General features: G+C 40.8%; 1 protein-coding gene across 1 annotated transcript; it reads right to left on the bottom strand.

The window, feature by feature from the left end:
• Positions 1-6,165: 6,165 nt before the first annotated feature.
• LOC307002749 (extracellular calcium-sensing receptor-like) lies at positions 6,166-9,874 on the bottom strand (the record flags this gene model as incomplete). The annotated part of the gene is made up of 6 exons (XM_079620661.1): positions 6,166-7,079; positions 7,220-7,343; positions 7,534-7,761; positions 7,902-8,714; positions 9,042-9,333; positions 9,654-9,874. 6 exons carry the CDS (start codon positions 9,872-9,874, stop codon positions 6,166-6,168), a joined length of 2,592 nt encoding a protein of 863 aa, XP_079476787.1.
• Between the last annotated feature and the right edge of the window lie 2,651 nt (positions 9,875-12,525).

Below are 12,525 nucleotides of genomic sequence, written 5' to 3'. Positions count from 1 at the left end.
GTTGTGGTCAATGGTGTCAAATGCAGCACTAAGATCAAGTAATAATAATAGAGAGATACAACCATGATCGGATGATAAGAGCAAATAATTTGTGACTCCAACGAGAGCTGTCTTGGTACTATGGTACGGTCTAAATCCGGACTGAAAATCCTCGCAGATATCATTTCTTTCAAGAAAAGAACACAGTTGTGAGGATACTGCTTTTTCTAATATCTTTGACAGAAATGGCAGATTAGAGATCGGCCTGTAATTGACTAGTTTTGTAGGATCAAGTTGCTGTTTTTTAACAAGCGGTTTAATCATAGCTAGCTTAAAGGTTTTTGGTACGTATCCTAGAGACAAAGATGAATTAATGATATTAAGAAGAGGATCTATGACATCTGGAAGCATCTCTTTCAGCAGCTTAGTCGGTATAGGGTCTAACATACACGTTGTCGATTTAGATGATTTGACGAGTTTGCAAAATTCTTCCTCTCCTATAGCAACGAATGAATCAAATTTTCCCACAGGGAGACTACAATGCACTTCCTGATGCGATACTGTATTAGACAGTTGCATAGTTATAATTTTGTCCCTGATATTATCGATCTTATAAGTGAAGAAGTTCATAAAGTCATTACTGCTGTGTTGCTTGGAAACTTCTGGGCTTGAAGCTTTCTTTTTCGTTAGTTTAGCCACTGTTTCAAATAAATACCTAGGATTATGTTTATTTTCTTTTTCTAGCAGCTTTTAAAGCCTCTCTGTAAGCAATCAAGCTCTCCTTCCATGACATCCGAAATAACTCTAGTTATGTTTTCTTCCAGTTGCGCTCCATTGTATTTATGATGTCTGTTGTCTGTGGACTCCCCTGCCTACAAAGCCCTGTTTGAAATAGTAGTAGATACACGTCTACTGAAAGACCTGGAGCACATGACGCTATTCAAACACACAGGTATATTTATGAAAAAGTTACATGTGCAGGTAGTGTAATGACAAACTAAATTTACTTTTAGTGTGAAGTGTCTGTGAAAGTGATATAAAATGTATAAGTGTAATGTTCATTTGAATTATATTAAAAAACACAAATATTGGATTGACCCCAGTCCAGATACAATGTCAGTCCTGTACAGATCATGAACACATAATTGCATACTGATTATTGTTTCATTTGGCAAATTTGTTTCCCTGTTTTGCCAGGACAACTCGAGGTCTTTCATAATGCCCTGTTGAAATACTGTCCAAAGCGTCTACACTTTCATTATTCATCGATGCAGGCACGCACAATGTTGGCCATTATGGACCACAACGAAAACCACTCTATGCAGCGTGAACAGGCAAGAACAGCAGCTGGTAAGACCTAAAAATATTACAAAATGAAATGCTCTCCTATTACTATACAGTTTTTTACCAGGCATGTCATTTTGTAAAATCCCATTGAATTCTGTTGAAGGACTGAGTGCTCGAAAATGACGAATACAACACGACAGAAACTGTATTTCGCAACACTTTTTGTTTCTGGAACATCAACTAACATCACTAATCACTCGGTGAGTTGCACAGTTTTGTAAACGAACATTATTGGCTGTTTTAATGACATTTTCGGACATGCCCATTGACTCCAATGTTAAATGGGTCCATGGCCAATTCTTATATAGTCAAAAACTCGAGAGAGGAACCATTGTCAAAAAAATGTTGTCCACCACTCTTGTTCATCCAAAACAAACTACAATATAGACTCAAGGTGTTAAATACCGGAATTATCCTTTAAGTCTTCGTCGTCGGTTAGGAACCTGGGTGTGCTCTTTGATACCAATCTTTCATTTGAAAGTCATGTGTCTAGTATCTGTAAAACCGCTTTCTTCCATCTTAAAAATATATCTAAATTACGTCATATGCTCTCAATGAATAATGCAGAACAATTAGGTCATGCGTTTATGACCTCAAGGCTAGATTATTGTAATGCTCTACTGGGTGGTTGCCCTGCACGCTTAATAAACAAACTACAGCTGGTCCAAAACGCAGCAGCTCGAGTTCTTACCAGAACCAGGAAGTATGACCATATTAGCCCCGTTCTGTCAACACTGCATTGGCTGCCTATTAAACATCGTATACATTTTAAAATATTGCTGATCACTTACAAAGCACTAAATGAGTTAGCTCCGCAGTACTTGAGCGAGCTCTTAACACATTATAGTCCTTCACGTCTACTGCGATCTCAAAATTCCGGCCAGTTAATAATACCTAGAATATCAAAATCGACTGCTGGTTGTAGATCCTTTTCCTATTTAGCACCAAAACTTTGGAACAGTCTTCCTAACATTGTCCGGGAAGCAGACACACTCTGTCAGTTCAAATCTAGACTAAAAACACATCACTTCGGCCTAGCATACACATAACACATTATAGACTTCTATAATTAGGCTGCATAGATTAGAACAGCCGGGACCGGGAACACTTCCCGTAAATCCTGATGTACTTGGTACATCATAAGAAGGATGGCGTCTACGCTAATATTAGTCTCTCTGTCTATCCCCGAGGTTTACCGCTGTCCACCGGAACCAGGCCGTATCCAGATCTGATGAAGGACCAGCGCCAGGACACGACGACGCAGCTGACCTGAAGTGTCAACCAGTCTCCCCTCCTCTCCACTCCGACTTCAACCAACCGGAACTGGACAAATACTCTGATTCATTCTGAACTTCTGACCTGTAATGCTCCTGAATCATAATCATACACTGTTCACTCATTGGCCAGAGGAGAACTGGCCCCCGACAGTAACGGCTGTAAAAGCCTGACTCGCTCATAGAAGGATGTACCGGTTTTGCTATTTCTGCGCAAAGTAGGTGTGCTACTTCTGAGTTCACGCTTGTCTCGGTCCGGGCTCGAAAGCGCAGGGGATGGCGAGCGAACTGCATTGAATAGCCCCGCTTTACAATATTCAGCACCCATTCTGACACGCCCGGAATCGCTTCCCATGCTTTCGCACACAGCTGGGGGCAGAATGGCCTCCGGGTTCTGATCGGCGCACTGCGCGGGGTCGAGAAACTGAAACGGAGGTATCAGCGCGGCGCGCGCGCTCTCGATGTCTGAATAGGGCGGCTCGCTAACAGCGGAAAAATAGACATTTCAACTTGCTGAAGGAGAGAGAATGGAAGGTTTTGTGCGTCTGAATCATCTGCCATTTTTTGGTGTGTGACGCATCACTTATTTCAAAGTTGGACTGTTTTCCTGTTCCTCTCAAGGAGACGAGGACAAAAGCATCACGTAACCACTTCTTTGTGCCAGTTGGAGAGTTTTGTCACGGGGTGACAAAAACCTGAACAGGACTAAGATCCGGGGGAAGGCACTGCAAATTGGTTGCCATGGCAGCGAGGCCAATTGCCTGAGTGACAGCAGGTGTGGGGCAATTACAGGGAACGCTGTGAAAGGGACACATATTCAGGTGGGGCTTTAAAAGCAGAGAGAAAACAGACTGTGGGGTGGTTCTCCTCCCGTCTAGTACTGTGTTTGTCAGCGGGTCGTTCTTTTTATTATAGCTGGGCTGTGGAGTGCTGGAGATCGAAGCTAAGGAAGAGAAAGGAAGTAGTGAAGGATTTGTCAGCGAAAACCTAAGGAATATCGTCAGCAGTGGGAAAGACGCAAGTGATGAGTATTGGATCCGTTGTTTATGTGCACTAACACTGAAGTGGTGTTGCAAGTTTGGAAGTGTGTGGCACGAGTGAATTATTACACCGAGTGAATTGTTGATCTGTCTCCAACTTCAGTCTTCTCTTTGCCGAATGTAACGACAGCTGCAACATTCTTCTGCTTTTCCTGGAGCGAAGTCGAGGCCTGGCCAAAGACTAGATTCGATCTGGTGGGAGAAAGACCAGTGGGTGAGTGCTGGCCCTAACGCACGGTGTGTGAGTGGAATTACAGTGCCTGAAGTGACGATTCACCCGGTTTGTGCTGTGAAGTGAAATTGTTGTGTGGAGAAATATTAGAAGTCTGCCGTGCACTCTTCCCATTCAGTCTTCCACCCGCTGTCTCCAGGGGAAGGTGTCGACAAATCAAGAGCCCCACTTTCTCCGTGAGAAGATCCGGCCCTGTTAAAGCTGAGTGTTTTATATATCGCTGGACTGTTAAAACTGTGCTGTGTTTGTTCCAGTGTCCAACGAAGTGGAGCGTGTCGCTCAAGTGTTCTCCCAGCCTGGTGGTCTCCACACGCCCCTATTGGAAGCCTTTGCTCTGTTCAGACGAAGAGAGAGGTATATCAGTTAAAGTTTTCATGTACTATTGGAACCGTTAAGACCTCCCTGTACTGTTTCAGTGGTCAACGAAGCGGAGCGTTTCCGTTCAAGTGTCCTCCCAGCCTGGTGGTCTCCACACGCCCCTATTGGAAGCCTTTGCTCTGTTCAGACGAAGAGAGAGGTATATCAGTTGAAGTTTTCATGTACTATTGGAACCGTTAAGACCTTCCTGTACTGTTTCAGTGTTCAACGAAGCGGAGCGTTTCCGCCCAAGTGTCCTCCCAGCCTGGTGGTCTCCACACGCCCCTATTGGAAGCCTTTGCTCTGTTCAGACGAAGAGAGAGGTATATCAGTTGAAGTTTCATGTACTATTGGAACCGTTAAGACCTTCCTGTACTGTTTCAGTGTTCAACGAAGCGGAGCGTTTCCGTCCAAGTGCCCTCCCAGCCTGGTGGTCCCCACACGCCCCTATTGGAAGCCGGTTACCCTGTACAGAAGAAGAGAGAGGTATATCAGGAGAGAGCTTCATGTGCTGTTGAACAGCGAACCTTACTGTATCGTTCCAGTGCCCAACCAAGTGGAGCGTTTCATTTCAAGTGTCCTCCCCGTCTGGTGGTCCCCACACGTCCTCCATTGGAAGCATCTGCCCGAAACGGAAGGAGAAGGTACCTCAGCTGAGTGTTCACATACCGACGAACGGTTAAACCCCACCATATCGTTCCAGTGACTCGCTCGCCCCCACACTTGTGTACTTACCTGGTGACCTACCTGGACGGCGTGAGGATTTCTCCGGATCCCCATTCAACGAGCCCCGGCTCGCTACGATCGTTCCTCCCCTCCCATCCCAGGAGGTCCAGAGACGCGTGAACTGCCCTGGCGGCAGAAGAAGTTTTAATTAGTGCTTATTCAATTGTCCAATTTTAATATAATAAAGTACTGTCATTATTTTTATCCCCTTGTCTGTCTGGTCCTTGACCCGTTCCTCGAGGTGGTTCCCGGTTTTCAGGGGTGGGTGCAGTCTGGCTTGGCCCGCCCCGACCTGTGACAGTTTCGCTGTAACAGAGTGGACTAAATGAGTGAGTAACCAGTTTGACTGTGTACTTTGAAAACTGTGTTATCCGTTTGTGACTGTCATTATGTGCACCACCGATTTTGGGCCCCAACGAAATCCAAGCACTTGGTTTAGGAACATTTAATCAATGTAAAGGGTGATTTAATTGTGATTGTGATTTAAGTTAACTTACAGTTTTAAATTCATACAGGTATACAACTGTAACTAATAACTGGTATTATCCACCTGAGACTGTTTTTTTTGTTTTGTCCACCCTTTGCTCTGTGTTCATACTGACACTATAAAAAGGGTGGTTTCATTGTATTTCTTCTTAAAAACAAGGGAATATTTTATTTTTACGTTTAAGGTTTTTTGGGGGTAAAATAAGTAAGTCTCTATTTGTTACTACTTTTGTATTTGTTTCATTCTATATGTTCATCCAGTAATTTGACTACAGTATTGTTGTAGGAAGAAAACAGTCCATAACAAACAGTGAAGTAGCATTTTATTTAATCAAGGCTAGTGTACAATTGTGTACACAAATAATTTCCCTTTTGTGTATAGTTTAGGCTACATTTTTGGAGGCACCGTGGCAAATTATAGTTTCTGTAGAAATACCAGATAAAAAATCCAGCCAACTCACCATCAATTGCTGGAGCCCAGGTCTTGCTGATTTGCGCGTCTTTAACAGTAGTGTTACATTTATAATTGCAGTTAATGGTAACCATAGAACCAACAACACATTAAAAATTTAATACAATATTTTGTTTTGTTCCTAGAGGCACTCAAAGCAGTTACACAATGCTTAATATAAGAGTTCTTAAGGAAACCGTGGTTCCCTTTATTAGTGTCTTAGTGTAAAAATGAAAGACTCACACATTTATCAAGGATTTTCACAAACCGCATCTATTTATTCTGTGTACCTCTTCCCATGATTGCTTTTTTTGTGTTTCTTTCTGGGTGTAATATAATGATGTAGCACTTTGGGGCAAATATGGCCACCAGTAAACCAAAGCTGGAAGCCAGGATGGCAAATATCTCCACAGCCACTGCATATTTCCCTGGTGAGCTCACATATGCAGGAACAAATGCAATCCACACAGCACAGAAGATCAACATGCTGAAAGTGATGAACTTTGCTTCATTAAAATTATCTGGAAGGTTTCTTGCCAGGAAAGCTAAAAGGAAGCTCACTGCTGCCAACAGTCCAATGTATCCCAGCAGTAGAGAAAAACCAGCCACTGAGCCAATAGCACATTCATATATTATTATAGACCTAATATACTGGCTGTTTTTTTGGGGTGTTGGAGAGGCAGTTGATAGCCAGACTGCACATATCACAACCTGGAGGGCTGTTAGAAACAGGACTGTTCCTCTTTGTTGAGCTGCTCCAAACCATTTTATTGCACCTTTACCTTCTGGTCGAGAGGACTTGAACACCGCTATTACCACCATAGTCTTGACCAGGATGCTTGAGATGCACAGGACAAAGCTTATGCCAAACACAGCATGTCTTAACTGACATGTCCACAACTTCGGCTGTCCAATGAACAGCAGTACACATAGGAAACACAGTTTAAGTGACAACAGTAGCAGAAAGCTGAGCTCTGAATTGTTTGAACGTACTACAGGAGTTTTCCAGTTATGAACAAAGATGAAAATCACAAGCGCACAGATACAGGTGCCAAGCAGAGATGCAGTGGTCAAAGAGATGCCCAGAGGATCCTCATAGGATAGAAACTGCACTTCTTTGGGGATGCAGTGATCTTTTTCTCGATTGGACCAGAAATCATTTGGACATGCTATGCACTCAGTGGCATCTGTACATGTGAAAGAAAGAAATAATAAAAATTTTAAAAAGAAAAATAGCGAAAGAAAATATGGTTTAATGGTTATACTTTATTCATGTTTTATTTTCAGTGTACATTTTTCAACGATACTTCAACTTCCTTTTGCTCACCTGTTGTATTAGAGATCTCTCCATCAGCACATGGCAGGCAGTCAAAACAGCAGACAGGAAGGCCCTTCTTTGTGGCTCGCCTGGTTCCTGGTGGGCAGCTCTCACTGCACACAGACCGTGGGGGCTGAAAGAGACACCATCTGTTATCATTCAGGCAAGCACTGATATGTCTCTGTTGTGTTTGTATGATCTGATGGTCTTGGGAACACATTGCACTTTTTTTTTCTTTAGTCATACTTTTGATATTGTTTTGTTTTAAATATTTAAATAGTAATTTGCACAAATTATGATATTTAAAATAAAATGAAAATTACTTTGTTTGTCTCATAGTTCCAGTATATTGCATCCTTATCCAGTGTCAACACCTTCCCTGTTGTTGACCCTTCATTTACCACACCAACTGTACGGAAAATGATTGCTTCATCAGAGCTCGACTGCCAGTTCAACACATCATATATGGCTAAAGCATCTCCATTCTTATCAAATGACACCTGATCCCCAAAGCCTGTGGTGAAGTTCACTTTCTGTAGGTAGTGTACCAGCTGTACAGTTTGAATACAGGACATGTGTTATATGTTTATCTAATATATAAATTAATATAGCACACAAAATATTTAGCTTTTCCACATTCAGCTCTTTTATATGCCTCATAATATGTATAATCTATATATTGGAGTCTTACCTGCCAGGGTTTCAGGTTGGATATGTCGGCACAGCTATTCCCACTGAATGGTCCTCTCCACTTCTCACACTGCATCAGATCATGAACAGCATGTGCCAAGGCATAAACTGCCTTATAAACATTGTAAGAGGCCCTAAGCTCTGATACATCAGTGTATGCTGTGTCTGTGCTGCTTAGAACCTCTTGCCCTGAACAGTTTTTTTCACCCTCTCTGCCTCCAGTGTCAAAACTGCACCCAAACATGTTCTCCCAGAAGATTCTCACCATATTGTTTTGTGAATTGTTGTCAGGACGAAGGCCTAGCAGAAAGTTGCCAAGCCCCTGTATCTCTCCTCGTCGGATGGCAATACCCAGTGTACCCCCCAATACAGACTTAAATTGTGGAGCAAGAAGCACAGGTGAGGTAGCCCAAGCCTCACTAGCAATCCACTGCCTGCCTGTAACATTTCTTAACACCATCTCATCAACAACGGGCAACAAATAGCTTGAAGTGGAAAATACAACCACCACTTTTGCTGTGGAGCCTTGAATGATTCCAACTATGCGTTGTATTTCCTTCTGGTTGTTATCATTGGGCAGTATCTCAGAGAAGGCCACACACCCTCCAAACTCCTGCACATCCTGGTAAAATGATTGACTGGCATTGATGCCATAATCATCATCACTATAGAGGAGACCAACCCAGGTCCATCCAAAATGCTTCAAGATCTGAACCATAGCCCGCACCTGGAAGGCATCACTGGGTATTGTTCTGAAGAAAGAGGGGTACTTTTTCCTGTCACTCAAACAGGAGCAGGTGGCATAGTAACTAATCTAATTAGGAGAGATGGAGAGCAGAGACAGAGAGCGAAAGATGCAACATTTTATCAGTGCTAAAGTCATTGTCAAAAAAAATAATAATAATTGGAAGAAACAGATATGAGATATTTCACCCAATGTTTTGCTATTAATATTGAAAATGTGATTATGGCATAGTAGATAACCAAATATAATGTTATCAAAACAAATTAGAAAAGGGTTGCAGAAGAGACTGATAAACATGTGAAAGTATTTCCTTTTTAGTCTGTTTAGAAATTACAGTTTCCTGAATAATGTTTTTTTTTTTTTTTTTTTTTTTTAAGGTAAAAATATATCTCTTACCATAGGCAGTCGAAACAGCCCCAGGACACTGGAAATTGCAATAGAATGAGTAGAACCTGGATCACCTATGATTCCAATCACCGGTGGTGGTCCTTTGCAGTTGAGGTCAGAGACGGTCTCCTCTGTCCCACTAACCAGAGCTGTGGCACCACGGAATGCCACTCCAAGCCTTAAACAGTTGTCGTAGATCTGGTAACCAAGCGTGATGTTAGGCAGGAGATTGGGGTTGTCATTAATCTCATTGATGGCAAAAACCATTGTTAGTGCTTGCTGGAAGCTTGTCATATAGAAGCTAGAGAAGACAATACAAATGAAATGAGAGCATTAACTTCAGTAATACTAACAGTAACAATAGAAAAATAAACAATATAATATTAACTGAATTCCATAACATTTCTGTGAGATCAGATTTTGAATTTGTAAATTATAATTTTTTTACAAAGTTATATATGCAGTGAATAATTTAAGTCCTGTAACCCATCAACATGTCATGTAACATGATATCAGTTTCTTAAATCATTTTTTGAAGAAGTACATGTTGTCATACAAATAGCATTCCATTTTCCAACTATTGCCTTTAAATGTTCTTCAGTTGGTGTGGTTCAGACTCACAGCTCACAGTGCGGTAGTTTTGGCTCTGTTCTGAAGCTCAGCTCTGGGAATGCTTTGAGGTACTGAACCTCAAACAGACCACCAATTAGAAGGTCTCCATCCTGGTACATCCCATTCAGCCTGAAGTGTCCCTGGAGCTGACAGGTACCTGAACTGGCCATCATGGCTACAGAGATATAGTTACAAGACAGGAACAAACAAATGTGCAGAATTAACCACATCCCTCACCCTTTATCTCGCTATGTCACTCTTCCCTCAGCTCACTGATTTATCATAAAGATTGTGTGTGGCACTTTTTTTATATAGCAGGCGGTGCCAGTGGCCTCTCTGGAAATGAGGACGTCATTTTGCCATTTTGGGGCCCTCCACCAATGTATGTATCTTGTATGTATCAAGACAACATTTGGCAAAACATAATAAATCTATGGTCTCAAAATTATTAATCACAAAACCAAATAATTTTGGAACTTTAACTTTAAACAATATTTGTGAATACACTTGAGAATTAAACTTTTTTTTCACTTGTGAATGCTATTTTGTGAATAAAAATCTGGTTGTGTAACATTTGTAACAATGTTACACAACCAGATTTTTATTCACAAAATAGCATTCACAAGTGAAAAAAAGTTTAATTCTCAAGTGTATTCACAAATATTGTTTAAAGTTAAAGTTCCAAAATTATGTATTTGTGCATTTGTTGAAAAGAATACTGAAGAATACCGTTGCAATTTTAAAGCTTGTTTTGCAAACTTGAATTAGTTTATGAATTTGTGAATCACATTTTGTTAATATTTTCAATTTATATTCATAGACAAACCTGACTCCATATAAATTCTTGACAGTCTTCAGTCTGACATCTAGATGGCAGTCGTGTACTTGACTTGTTTTGTAAGACACCTGTGGTCCATAATAAACCTCCTTAATCATCCTGTGGTTATTACAGAAACTGAACATTCCTCATTTACTCCAGCTTTATTCCTTAGTGCTGATTACTAAGATAGTTATGTGATGTGGCACGGCCCATGAGCCAAATAGTATTACTAAAGTAGCCGACAGGGTTGATATCTTGAGATGCCAGGAAACTCAGGAAGTGTAATGTCTAACCTCTTTCTCCTTTTCCTTTTATGTTCTTTTTGGAGGAGGATATTTAAAAGGATAGTTTACCCAAAAATGAAAATTCTGTCATCATTTACTCACCTTACAAACCACTGTATGAGTTTCTATCATCTGTTGAACACAAAAGAAGATATTTTAAAGAATGTTGGTAACCAGACAGCTGACTGTAGCCTTTGACTTCCAAAGTATTTTGTTTTTCCTACTATGGAAGTTGTAGCAACTCATAATGTAATAACTGCACATTGGCTACCGTCAATTGTTTGATTACCAACATCCATTAAAATAACTTATTTTGTGTTGAACAGAAGAAAGAAGCTCCAGATGTAATCAGTAGTTAGTAATTAATTACTTTTTTAGAGTAACTTACCCAACACTGCCAACACATCACTGCATGAAAAAGGTAAAATCTGCTGTGTAATTTCAGCTTTGCTGGATGTATGAGGAAAATACCTGAGCCAAGATACACAGAACATTACATTTCCAGAAAACCCCAGATACTTGGAGTACACAGACATACAGGAATCCATTACATTTCCTGGACATACAGATGTGGTACAGAATGGGTGTTTTATAAAAAATGTAAACACACATTTAATTGCGCTTTCTGAAGGCATTTCGCCAACCGGGTGGGGGCGTTCTGTCACAATGATGTTTGTTTGGAATCTTTGTATTTTGTCATCGTCTGCCTTAGGCCCTGTCCACACGGAGATGCGTTTAGCTGTATATGTACAAATTTTGTGTCGTACTGGTGTTTCGTCCAGACGGATCTGGCGTTTTGAGAGACTGAAACCGATATTTTTTGAAACCGGGTCCCAGAGTGGATAAATCTGAAAACGACACGCTTGCGTTTTCATGTGTATAGCCAATACGTATATTTTGTGAAACGATGTTGTCATCACCCCACATGTCGACTAGTCAGACACTGCGTAGTCGTGTAACAGCAACAACAACTGCCGATTACATGTATAATAATATAATATAATGCTGCAGAAGCTACTGAGCCTCTTTTATTCCTTTATTTATTATTTACTTGAATGTATTTTTATTTTATTTATTTATATTTTTCTTATGCTATGGTGCTGGTCAATGTCTGATTAAGACATTTTGTATTTTGTAGGGATGGGCATTTCAAGCAAAAATAATATTCGACGATCACTGGGAATTATTTGATTATTAGGCTATTCAAAAAACGCACCCCTGCCCCACATGCTCACCGGCAAAACAGCGTTCGCTCAAATTCCACTCCGACATTACATTTCTCAGTAGGCCTGTTTTTTTTTTGTTTTTTTTTCATCTATGTTGATTTATGAAAGTGAACAGCTTGAGTAATCATAAGATGCCACATTAAGTTTTGTTTTGTATAAAGCCTTTCTTTTAAGTGAATTCCATTTTGTATAAATTGTATCTTTATTTTAATCAATGTTTCATCAACCAATTGCCTGGATTTAATAAATGATGTTTTATTATCAAGGTTCGGGAGGAGCACGTTCAGATAATTAACACAGATAATTAACACACGAGCAGCACTCAGCTGAGAGCACTCAGCAATCAATGGTAAGAGGTACATATACACTCAGCAGTCTCACCTCATTCCATTGACAGTTTTGCAGCATACTAGCAGCTATGTCTCAAACAAACTCCTCTTCCAACGGAGACGCAACAATGTCAACAGTTCTATCCAACAGGTTACAACCCCGCCCATTTCCAGTGGCCTGCAGCTCCAGTAACTCAAAAGAGCGTGGGCCCGCCTCCATTT

This window comes from Phoxinus phoxinus (assembly GCF_949152265.1).
Source record: "Phoxinus phoxinus genome assembly, chromosome: 8".
In the NCBI taxonomy this organism is placed as follows: Eukaryota; Metazoa; Chordata; class Actinopteri; order Cypriniformes; family Leuciscidae; genus Phoxinus; species Phoxinus phoxinus.
This window is presented reverse-complemented; position numbering and strand designations above follow the sequence as displayed.